Here is a 12,312-nt window from a genome sequence, read left to right as displayed (position 1 = left end):
GTACCCGTTCCCCTCCTACAGAGCAGAGAGGGGGAGGTGTGGGTGGGAGGAGATGCTTTGCTTCCCTCACCTTTTTCTGGACCTCTTCCCTGACCTTGGTGAGGTGGGGCTCCGAAGGTGTGGGGATAGGAGGAGGGCTGGAAGGTTGGTGTCCTGGCTACAGGATCTCAGGGCGGGGGGAGGTGGGGTTGGTACCTTCCCCCTCCCCCAACCCCACACCTGCCCCATTCTCTTCCAAGAGAAGTTCTGAGCCAGTGGGCTTCCGAGGCCACCTCCCGACAGGACAGGCCACGGGACAGCAGAAGGACAGCACACTGACAGGCTCCCCAGGCTCTCATGAGGTAATTTTATTTCTTTGAGTTTTAGGTAAAAATAGTAAATACAAGATAATCATAATAAAGGTAAAAATACATCATTTGGATTTTGTTGTTGTTTTCTAAACAGTGCTACCCTACAGTACAATTTTTGATTTAGCATTTTTAATTTTTTTTTTTTTTTATAAACAAATAGAACTATTTTGCTATTAGGCTGTCTGTGTTCTCGTCTGGCACTTAAGAATAGATCACAGGTCACCTCCCGGTTCTGTTGGGATGAGGGTGGGTGGCAGGGAGGGAGTGAGAAGGGGTGCGTGGGTTGAGGTGGTCTGTCTTCCTGGGACACAGAGTTGGATGCTGTCCGTGTGCTGTGGGAGGGCACATGTGTGCATCCAAGAAGGCTTCTTCCTGCGCAGACCACAAGGACATGTGTCCCTATGACTGGATGAAAGGTCTCACGCGTGTCAGAGGGACATTTCCTCCCCTCCTCCTGTGCTGGCCTTTCTTACCCAACAGCCTAGATTCACAACAGTTCTGGGTCAAGGCAGGCCATGACGCCACCCACGTCAGCTCGTCTGCTCAGGACAGAGCCAGTGGGTCCCCTTAGTGTCCTGGAGGAGTGGGTGCCGGGCCCCTTCCCTGCCAGGCCTGGTGGCTAGGAAACCCATCCTGGCCTGGGAATGCTGGTAGAAGTCACAGATGCCGAGGAGGGCTGCTAAATGTCTTTGCCCTTGTTCACCCTCAGGTGGTCTTTGTTTAAATTCTTTCCAAATTTCTCGCTGAGCTGTTGGATCAGGTCTGCCAGCTCCCCAGTAGCTTGAGATTTCTCTTCCAGAAGCTCATAGCGCAGGCTGGAGATATCTTGCTTGATTTCCTTCAGTTCACCTGCAAGGACAGATAAGCTTGTGGTGAGCACGAGCAGCAGAAGGGGCTCCTTCCACATACGTTTGGGGTGTGCCTCTTTCTAGCACAGCATCGGGGCTGGGCTGGCCCATGGAGGGTAGAGATGAGGGGATGAGGGTTGTGTTTTGGCCTAAGTCCCACCTAACTCCTAGCCCTGAAGGACTCATCCATCCATTTAAAGCCCTCCTCCTCCTCCTCCCATTCCTGGTCAGGCTGTTTGTGAAGGGTTTCAGACAGACAGGGAGTTGGGAGCAGGGTTGTGCCTTCCTAGCGCCTATCTCGTACCATGGTAGAATGTTGGCCTCGGAGCCACTAAAGGCAGATTTCAACACTCCGGGCAACACCGTCATTAACTGGAACAGTCCTCACGACGCTCCCTGGTGTGTTCTGGGATTGTCGTCTACAGACGAGAAACTCCCAAGTGGGAAGGGACGGGCTGGGCATGGGGCACACAGCAGCCTGATGGGAGCAAGGGTCCACCCCGACCACCTGTCCCACGCTGTGTCGCGGAGGCCACTGCCTCCTTCCCTAACAAGGAGCCTCCAGGAGGGAACTTGCCCTGGTTTCTACCGTGAACCACATGGGTCGAATCCACCTGGGCCTCGGCAGTGCCAATCTTTTCATGAGCTACTAAGAGGACTCAAAAGCTTTCTTTTCTGATATCATAGATATCGGACTTGCCCTCAAATGGGAGTCCGATGCCTGGGAGCACGTTATCCTATCTTTTTCTCCATATGTGCTGCGGACAGAAAACGCAAAGATCTTAAAGCTACTAGCTGGCCAGTTTGGACAAACACATACATCCCCTGTTTCCTTTTCGTGTGGTGCTTTCTGCACCCCGGTTGCATGGTATAATGACCCCTGGCAACCCCACCATCTGTGATGAGCTACATTCCTGTCGCTCACAAGGACGCACTCCTCGAGGTGGCTGTCAGGCCACCTGGCGGTGTTACGTTCCAAACCCCACAACAGGGGCAGCTGGACGGCTGCCACTCAGCCCCGGGCCAGTGTCAGCCCACGAGTGAGTTCTGCGGCTGGTGATCTTCTGGATCAGGCTCCTCCTGGAACCTCCAATAGGAAGCAGAGAGTCACTAAGTGACCAGGCTCTTCCAGTAGGTCCCTGTGGCCTGAGCAAGGGGGACACTGAGTGCCTTCGTTCATGGAGGAGGGGGACACTGAGTGCCTTCATTCGTGGAGAAGGCTGTTTCCAGGTAGCAAATATTTGTCCTGTGTGTCTCATGAAGATTAATGACCTGGTATAAGGTAATTTGCTTTTCGCTTAAGAGTAACTGCTTAAAATGGACTGGAAAATCACCCAGGCAGTGAAAATGATGTCGTCTGCAAACCTCAGTGTGCATCAGAATGACCTGGGCCTTTTATCAAAACACACAGCCTCCAGGTGCCATCCCACAGATGCCGACACCTTGGGCCTGGGTGCCGTCTGGGATGGGCATTTTTAGCACGTGATTCCGAGGTGGGGAATGCTTCCGGAAACACTGCAGGCTGTCAGGTTTCTGACAGCCTAGAAGGGAGACAGGATGGTGGCAGGTTCTGAAAGAGGGGTCCAGTCTGCCTCTGGCTCTCTGTATGTGTACCCGCGGAATGAGGAATTCTGGGCCGCCCTACACCTGTGGGACACAATGGGGGAATCGAGGCAGCCATTGCTAGGCTAGGCAGGAGTATTACCAGCCCCCTGTCCCCAAAGAGATGACCTGGTCCTGATCCCTGGGGTCTGGTCTGAGTACGGTCACGTCACTTGGCAACAGGGAACCAGTGGCACAAATGGAATGACAGTTGCGCATCAGCCGGCTTTGAACAGGGAGATGATTTTGGATTATCCAGTTGAATAGTGAGTCTTTACAAGTGGAAGAGGAAGGCATGAGAGGTCAGAGGGACATGAGGACAGAGCAGGAAGGACCGTGGCAGTTGGAGAAGGGTTCAGGGCAAGGTGGCTGGTTCTGAGATGAGGCAGCTGTAGGCAGCCGGGGGGATGGTGGTGGTGGCCCCAGCCCACAGTCAGCGAGGGGACAGGAGCCGCACACCCCACAGCCACATGGCACCTCCTTCTGCCCACAGCCGAACCAGCAAGGGAAGCGAGTGCCCCCAGGGCCTCAGGATAGGAACACGGCTTGGTAACCCCGGGAGCCCACTGCCCGTCCGCACGAAAGGAACCCATAGCTCACCTTCATTGACTTCGTCACTTTCTCTATCCACCTGGGCTTTCAGGACATACCTTTTTATGAGCCGCTTCATGATTTTCTGAAATGGGAGCACAAGGAAAGGGTCAGACAAGCCTGGCCAAGGACAGAAGCAGGAGCCTGCGTGGTGTATGTATGCCCACTCCACTCCTGCGGAGCGCCCGGTCAGTGGCTGGGGGTGCCCCCGTGCCCAGTGCCTCTCTTCTCAGGGTGCTTCTCCTGTTGTGGGACCTGGGCCTGTGTCTGTTTAACTACTCCTCTCGAGTGACCCTGCCCCGGGGCTGTGAGACCAGGACACTCAAGGGGGAGAGGCCAAACCAGGGCGAGTGAGGGCTGCTTGAGGGCCCTATGTCTGACTCCACCCGGACTTTTTTGTCACCTTAGCTGGTCATGGCCTCTCCTCCGGCTTAGCACAGAGTCAGGACCAGGCTGGACAAGTCCGCTCTGCCTTGGAAAATTCCTACCAGCGGCAGAAACAGTTATGGGGGGACCTCAGGAGGTTTTGCCAGGATCCCACTTCCCTGAAAGCCTGCGTGCCTGTCCTGCTGGGGGGAAGGGCTGGGCCGGCCCCTTCCGTGTATTATGCAGATACAGGCTCTTGAAGCAGAGGAGGAGGTAGGAGTAAACACGGAAGAGACACCAAGAATAGAGCCAAGTGCAAGAGAGATGGCAGCAGGTGAACTTTGGATTTTGCCAGCTGGTGGTTGGAAGGTTCCCGGGCAGTCAGAGGATTTAGAAATCCTTGGATAGCTGAGATGTCGGAATCTCACTAGGGCAGAGCAGCCGGCAGAGAGGGAGGGATTCCCGGCTCCTTGCTGACCCCTTCCTGTCGCCTGCTAGCACCTGGGGACTCAGGGGACAGAGGCAGCATTTTCTAGATGGGAGGGACATGAATTCTGTCCCTGGCTATGCTGTGTGTGGTCAGGCAGCTTACTGAGTTTTCTCCGACTATGTGGGCTCAGGAAAAGATTTTTGTAAGCCAAGGGAAGTGGATGGCTGATTTGGGCAAAGAGAAGGATTGAGCCCATTCTTGTCATCAGCTGCGGGTTCTCTCAGTGCCTTTGATGGCAAAGCCCTCAGCCCGGTGTCTCCAGGCTGTGTGACTCCAGGACTCTAACCAAACTCGGCAAAGGCTGTCTGGGGGAGCCCTGTGTCACCTCTAGACTGCTGCTGCCCAACCCCCCGCCCCCCACCCCGCCCTCGGGCTACTGGTCTCCTTGGCTCCCTGCTTTGGGAGGGTCCTTTGACCCTTTGACCCTTTGACCCTTTGACCATGATGGGTCCTTTGGCTAAACTGTGAGAGAGCAAGTTGTCTTCATGCTGCCCTCTGTTAGAGAGGCCCGGGTCTTGCCGTGTTAGTGGTTAAACTGCGCCGCTAGATTTCTTCTTGACATTCTCCTAGTCCCTAAGGCAGGTTACCCAAGTGGTAACCTTTCCTCTCAATGCCTTTCCTGGCACTCAGTAATGCTCTTTTCACTTTGAACTCCGAAACCCATACAAAACCATCTTTGTCCCGATTCAGTTCTCAGGGAAGAAGCACAAAACCCCAAAAACCCAGACCACCGGGTATCTGGAATTCATCTTGAATGTAACATTCAGAAGCATTCTGCAAGTTTTCGGGCTGAAGCAAGTCAAGGGGATCTTGTTAACATTTGTTGCCATTTGAAGGAAAACCTCAAGAATTAAGGGTTGTTTAGTTTCTGGATTCATCAGTTGAAGACTCTTTAAATATATGGGGTAAAAGGATAAGCTGGAGGTGGAAACTGGAGAGTTCACTGTTCCGCAACGGTGCTGAGTCAGGTCTTTCTACAGATATGGCCGTGATCACCACCTTACCCTGTGTTGTAGAACAACATGACTCAACCCGTAATTTTAAAAGATTCCATGGTACATTTATTACTAATACACAGTGTGCCCCTCAAACCCCATTTGTTTTGAATAAGTGAGACCCGGCTCATAAGCCCCCTTAGTGTAGAGTGGCTCTCTGGGAGGAGGGGAGAAAGGGTGGAAAAGAAACAGGAAAACACTTATATTGAGTACTTCCTATAGACCGGGGTCCCCTTAGCCTCCTTGACAAAATGACCTCACTGAATGCTTCCAGAAACCTGGTGAGCGTGGGGAGGTCGTCTCCATTCATAGATGAGGCCACTGAGCCTCATGTTGTGAGGTGACTTATCCAAGGTTACACAGCCAGGAAGTGGCAGATCTGAGATGTAACCAAAGTGGAAGCCAAAGCTGGGGCTTCTTCCAACCTTCACGAAAAGGTTATACACAAGATGCTTTTGGGGGTTGGGATATAGGAACTGGTTCCCATTGGTTAGAGGGGTTAGGGCCGCTCGTAGGTACCTACTTGTTCTTGAAAAAACAGTTTTCTATGCAGGCAGAAGCCTCAGCTAGATTTTGGAGGATGGATGGCTTTGTTCAGTTGTTACCCCTTGGAGTATTTCAATAAAAAAAACTGTCTATAGGGCGCCTGGGTGGCTCAGTGGGTTAAGCCGCTGCCTTCAGCTCAGGTCATGATCTCAGGGTCCTGGGATCGAGTCCCGCATCGGGCTCTCTGCTCAGCAGGGAGCCTGCTTCCCTCTCTCTCTCTCTCTGCCTGCCTCTCTATCTACTTGTGATCTCTCTCTGTCAAATAAATAAATAAAAATCTTTAAAAAAAAAAACTGTCTATAAAAACTTCCTTGGGGAAGAAAGTCACTGGCTTATCACTGTCATGAGTGCTCATAGTCCATTCTTGAAGGCTGGCATGCCTCATCTGAGCTAAGGTTTGCACATCTGTGGCTCCAAGGGGAGAGGAACAAATGTTTGTTATGAAGCCCCTCACTATGCATCAGGATTACAGGGGCTTAATATGGAATAAGCAGAACCTCGTGAGCACGGCAGACATGCAGGGACCCGTTACCCTTCCTCCCACTCCCACTTCACTCCCAGGAGTGACAGATGTCTTAAAGGAGAGTTGTGTGACTGCCTAGCATGCGCTTAGAGACTTTGTGTCCTGATGGGCACCAGGTTCCCCTCCAGTGTGTAGGTGTTAGACAACCTGGGATATGTAGGAGAAGATGCCGGTCTTGTCCCCAGAAATGCGGAAGTGCCTAGAAACTGCCCAAACTGCCCAAAGTTCTCTTTAACACAGAGGCTACAGGGGATATCTGTTTTCAGAAAAGATGGACATCAAAAGCCCCCCTCCTTCACTGTCTTTAGGGTAAAAGAATGTTCCTTTGTGATCGGTTTGGGATGTCCCCTTGCTATCTTTCATAGAATTCTTTCACTTCAAGATGATAATAAACTTTCCCCAAGTGGATGTGTCCCCATTGCTGTTGAGTCTACTGACCTTGCCCTCCCGCCCTTAGCAGATGCTGGAGATAAGCAGAGCTAGTGACATCACTCAGGTCAAAGAACTAATACCGGAGGGGATGAGGGTGAGAGGCGTAAGGGATCGGGATGGTCATGACAGTGAGGTCCAGGGAAGGAGCCTCATGGTTCCCCTGCCCACATTCCCAGGGATGCTGGTGGTGCTGGGGAGACATAGAAAGCCTTTCTATGGAAGAGAGCCATCTCTCTGTGCAGCCAGGGGAGCTCAAGATGCTAACAAAGAGGTTGTAGATGGGATGTTGAAGATGGTCCACAAAGCAGAACCTAGAGGGAACAGTGTTGCCACCCAGGAAAACAGAAATTGAGGGATACTTGGAAGGGAGGGTATGAAATGGATCCCAGGACATGCCATGTAGGTTTATCAGACACCAAAAATAGAAGGAATCACCATTGGCAAGTTGTCTATCCTGTTCGCTTCAGTCTCTAAAGAAAAGGCCACATAGAGCATGAAAAGGAGGACTGGGTTTGGGGAAGGGATTACACCCCAGACACTGGGGCTGGTGTGATGAACAGACTGTGCCTGGATTCTCTGGTGCATTTGGGGTGCAGCTTGTTTGCTTTGCCTGAGAAGGAAATGCAGCTCTCAGAGCGGGACCGGATGAGTCTGCACGCACCCCAGCAGACAGACACCTTGGATTCTGGAGCAGGTCACAGAGTAGCTTTGATGGGAGGTGTACTTTGACCCCTTCCTCAGTATCTTTTTTTTTTTTTTTTAAAGATTTATTTATTTATTTATTTGACAGATCACAAGTAGGCAGAGAGGCAGGCAGAGAGAGAGAAGGGAGGAAGCAGGCTCCCTGCCAAGCAGAGAGCCCTATGCGGGGTTCGATCCCAGGACCCTGAGATCATGACCTGAGCCAAAGGCAGAGGCTTTAACCCACTGAGCCACCCAGGTGCCCCCTCGGTATCTTGGTTTTAGTTCACTGTTTAGTTTCACATGAACCCAGATTGGGAAAAAAAAAAAATCAAACAAAAACCCCCCACGACATTGCAAAAGTAAGGCGTCGGTTTTGTAAAAATAGCCATCAGACCCCTCACAGCCTAAGTTAAAGCAAAGCACAGAGAGCCTCTGGTCTGAGGAAACGGCCTTCCCTTACACCAGAGAACCCCCAGAAGGCAAAGCATGGACAAGCTGAAACACCCCACGCACTGAGTTTGAAAAACCAAACAGATCTACTTTAAAGAGACAGAAAGGGAACGAGCTTAAGAACTCCATGCATGTGGACGACACCGGGATGCTACAGCTTTTCTCAGAATGCTGACAGTGTAAGGGACATGCGTCCAGCCATCCGTCCTCAGGGAGGTGACAGCTCTGGGTGGGGCCAGGCGCATAAAGAAGAGGAAGTGTGCCAGGCTCCTTCTGCGCATTTGAAAGTTGCTTTGGGAAGAAAGTAGTGCGACTTGGAAGGCTGCCAGTGGGCCCAAGAAAACAAGAGGCTTTGCCAGATCCTTGCCCCAGTCCTTCACTCTAGAAGCTCCGTCTGTACCTTACCCCCTCCCCTCATGTTCCACAGGCTCAGATGTTCTCAGGCAGGCAGGACAGGTTCTCCGCAAGGCTTGGGTGTCCAGGAAAGGTGATGTAGTAAGAGAGGACTACTCTTGTGAGTCAAAGAGAGTTCAGCCAGCTGTGGACCATTACTGCTGAGCCCCAGTTTTCTCTCTGTTTAATGGGGTTAAAGCTACTGTCTCTCCCTCTGGTGTTGGGTGAGATCACACCTGGGCTAGTGTCTAGGCTGCACCCTGCCATCCTTCATGCCATCTCTTATTTCACTCCTTTCTGAGGAGATGATGGCTCAGGAAGATACCCAGACTTCACCTTGCAGGGCTGAGCCAGGGCACATGGGCAAATGCAAAAAGGGCTCTCCCTTCTTCGCTCCCTCTCAACCCTTCCCTTCTGATGTGTACTGGCCCTAGCTTTCCTTCCTTCTTTTCTGTGACAACTGTTTGAATAAATAGCCCAGGGGCTCTTCTTGGTGGAATCACAAAATATGGGGTGAGCAGGCTGCCCAAGGTCATCAGTAGCCCAAAGCCCAATACCACCCAATCTCTGTAATCACTGTGGGAATCTTTTGGGGACGTTGATGGCAGCAGGGACTCAGCCAGTGGTGAGGGAAGACAGAAATGGGATCACCCTGAGGCTGCTTTTGAGAAGAGACTTGTTCATAAAGGATTCATTCTGGGTAGAGGACATTCACCATATCATCAGTCTTCCTTTATCTCAGCAGCTGATTCTTCTGAAAAACCATCAGAGACTTGACCCTAACCCATGAGGGCTTTCTATCTCTTTCATGACACAGATAATCTATACTTTTCTCTGAGAAGCTGAGCAATAAAAATCTTTCCACTGACTGAAGGATTTGTGCTGTAATATAACTCAAAGCAGATCAAACTGGTCAGGCCCAATTTTGCACATGATTAAATACAAGATTTGCCCGTTTCTAGTCTTTAGCCTGTATCCTCTCATCAAACTCTAAGTACTTTGAGGGATGAACCTTTTCTTAATTGTGTGCTTAAATGCTCCTACCTGCAGAGCTGGCTTCTGAAATATGGGTGGTATATATACCTTTAGGGACCTACACCTGGAAGATGCTAGGTCTCATTGCTCCGTCTGGGATGGCGGCAGCAGGGGCCATGCTCAGGACGGCTTCCAGTTCACCTCTGATAAGCACTGATCAGCATGGACAGAACTGCTGATCATCGAGAAAGGGAAGGCAGGAAACGAATGGCCTGTACTTTTATAATCAATAACCTGAAGTTGCCATTTATCACTGGCTCATGGGCTGATTCAAATGGATAGAGAGGTGTGGCACTAATTTCCAAAAGCAATGCAAAGGACTGTAAGCATAAAAAGTCTTCTAAGGTTTATGTACAAGAACTGACTTTGGCAGGCTGGCATCTTAGGTCATGGGCTCCGTGAAGACACCCCTGTCCACCCAGTCACTTCAGACAGACACCTGGGAGTCATGCTGGGCACCCTGTCCCTGCAGAGAAGCATCACACCCCATTGCCTGTCTGTCCAGAATGTATATTGAACTGTCTGCTTTTCTCCCTCACCCTACTCACAACCCAGTTCACGTCTCACTCCCTTGCACCTGGATGACTGTCCCCTACCAGGCTTCTTCCCTCCCGCTTTTGTGGATGCCCTTTCCATCCCTGGGAGGCCCCACAGGGCTGCCTCCTTCTTTGAGGTCTTAGCTAAGTGTCCTGTCCTTGAAGTGGCTTCCTCTGATACCACCCCTAAGCAGGGACTCCCTCCTGTTCTCCATTGTTTGCCCCTGTTGTTTTCTTCTTTCTCCCATTATCAATTTGAGGTCACGTATTTATGTGTGTGTTCCTTGTTGCTTGTCTCCATGCCTCACTGGCCTGGACGTGCTGCTGCGAGAGAACCCGTCTTCATCCCCAGGGAGTAGCGGGGCCTGGTCTATCCTTTGTACTCAGTGCATGTTTGTGGAATGAAGGAAGGAATGGAGTTGTGGGCTGGGGGGGCCGACACAGCCCTGTTACTAAATCCGTGTCTGGAGAGTGCCCCCTTCTGCTCATGCCTGGGGAAGGGGTAGTTACCTGGTATCGGGTGGGCTTGCTGAAACTGTTATTTGCTGTCAGGTTTTCAGAATTCCTCATGCCAGCCTGGTAGCGAGTCTTCTGGAAAAAAAAAACCCAAACACCCAAATACATAATAAATACTTCACTCACACACAGACACAGGTTCATACAACAGATATGAAAGCCGTCTGTGAATACCACCTGTATATGAGACTGTCCCTGAAAAGAGGCCCCTCGTGAAGCGTATATACCCACTCCTGCTAGGCTTCTTAAAACACCGTTCTTAGGTGTTCTTACGTTATAGAATATAGTTTGGCCAACTTTGGGAAGCCCTGAGTTATAGTTAATAGGGGGTATCTTTCTTCCAGGGGGCCTCAGAGATTCTCATATGCTACTAAACCTTGACAGTCTTCAGGAGGGGGAGATGACGGGCAAGGGAAGCTTTCTTCCCGGAGATCATTCTCCAGGCACTTTCTGGAAAGAGCCATTCCTCTGGGGGAGCTGAAGTGGTTGCCTCCGTGGGGGTGCAGCTCAGCCCCCAGTAGGGCCACCCCTGCAGGGAACTGTGGGGAGAAGAGCAGCTACCCCAGGCTGCCTCTGCTGGGCCTGCAGCTTACACTGATGTGCCCGTGGATTCTGAAAAGTGGGGGGGGCCCGTTGCTCACCTCCCTCGCATCAGCGGCACCTTCTGAATCAAGCACATCCCCCTCCCCCTCCCACTGTCTTCTCTGGTCCCATAAACCCCATGCCACCTACCCTGAATTTGGAATTCAGCATGCCCATTTCAAGGTCATTTTCACAGCTTTTGGCCTTGGATTTACAGAGTTTGATGAGGCACATCTTGATTCTCATTATGAGATAATAAAATGATTTAGGACTTGGCACTAGATTGAAAGGAGCAGGAAGAGTTCTTCCTTCATCAAAGTAAGACAGCCAGAGCTTTGCTCGGGCAAATTTCCACTCCACATCTGCATCCTCCTGTGGGACAAAGGGAAACAAACACACCATCAAAGGCCACAGTTGAACAGCGGAGTTCGGTGTGAGGGGCCGGGATGCAGGTGGACTTGGAAACGGGACCGGCTGAGGGGCTGTGGGTGTTATTTGCTGTTCACAATGGCCCCGGATGAGGAGTTTCTCTTGCTCAGATCATACCAAATTAGTCCTCCCTGAGATCTCTGCCTGACTCCGTGGGATTCATTTCTTGGAAAACCTCAGCCTGACTGAGGTTTCTCCTCCCTGACTCTCCGCTGGGTATTTTCACAAACATTTCTCCACGTGCTGCAAGCCTGAGAACTCTGCTCACTGGAACTTAATCCCGTCAGCCATCGAGAGCTCTGCCGGTTCACGAATCACCACCACAGCCATCAAGGGATTCATGTTCCAGAGCAGTGCTGCCCAGTAGAAATAGCAAGTAAGCCACAAAGGTGAACCATGTAAGTAAATTTAAATTTCCTAGTAGCCACAGTATAAATGGGAAAACGGAACAGGTGTGGGTTTTTTTTTCTTTTCAGGTTTTTATTTAAATTCTGGTTAGCGAACGCATAAGGTAACGGTTTCAGGTGTAGAAGTTAGTGATTCATCAAAGCTTACATTATTTTAAAGCATTATTTATTTACCTGAAGTAATGTCTCCACCCAACGTGGGGCTCAGACTCACAGCCCTGAGATCGAGAGTCTCACAGCCCTCCTGACGGAGCCAGCCAGGTGCCCCACAGAACAGGTGAAATTAATCTCAGTGATATCTATTTTTTTAATGCAGGAGATCCAAAATGTGAATCATTTCAGCGTGTCATCATCATAAAAATTCTTAATGAGATAACTCACATTTTTTTCCCTACCGAGTCTCTGAAATCGGTGTGTATTTTATGCTTACAGCACATTCCCTGTGAACCTGACACACGTCACGTACTCAGCAGGTACACGTGGCGAGCAGCTCCCGCGGTGTATCCTATCGCTGTGTATTTCTAATTAGCAAGCCTA

At 50.9% G+C, this 12,312-nt stretch overlaps 1 protein-coding gene across 1 annotated transcript in view; it reads right to left on the bottom strand.

The window, feature by feature from the left end:
- Positions 1-931: 931 nt before the first annotated feature.
- The window catches only part of TRPC7 (transient receptor potential cation channel subfamily C member 7), a 150,315-nt gene continuing 138,934 nt past the window's right edge, over positions 932-12,312 (bottom strand). Inside the window, exons 9-12 of the mRNA XM_046000290.1 lie at positions 11,090-11,311; positions 10,352-10,432; positions 3,401-3,476; positions 932-1,199 (exon numbers count right to left, since the gene is read on the bottom strand). Coding sequence (XP_045856246.1) covers positions 1,030-1,199; positions 3,401-3,476; positions 10,352-10,432; positions 11,090-11,311 — 549 coding nt within the window. The 3' untranslated portion in view covers positions 932-1,029. The remainder of the gene's footprint in view (positions 1,200-3,400; positions 3,477-10,351; positions 10,433-11,089; positions 11,312-12,312) is intronic.

The sequence above is a fragment of the Meles meles genome, chromosome 3, assembly GCF_922984935.1.
Source record: "Meles meles chromosome 3, mMelMel3.1 paternal haplotype, whole genome shotgun sequence".
Taxonomy (NCBI): Eukaryota; Metazoa; Chordata; class Mammalia; order Carnivora; family Mustelidae; genus Meles; species Meles meles.
The sequence above is the reverse complement of the archived record's forward strand: the minus strand, read 5'-3'. Positions and strand labels throughout refer to the sequence as shown.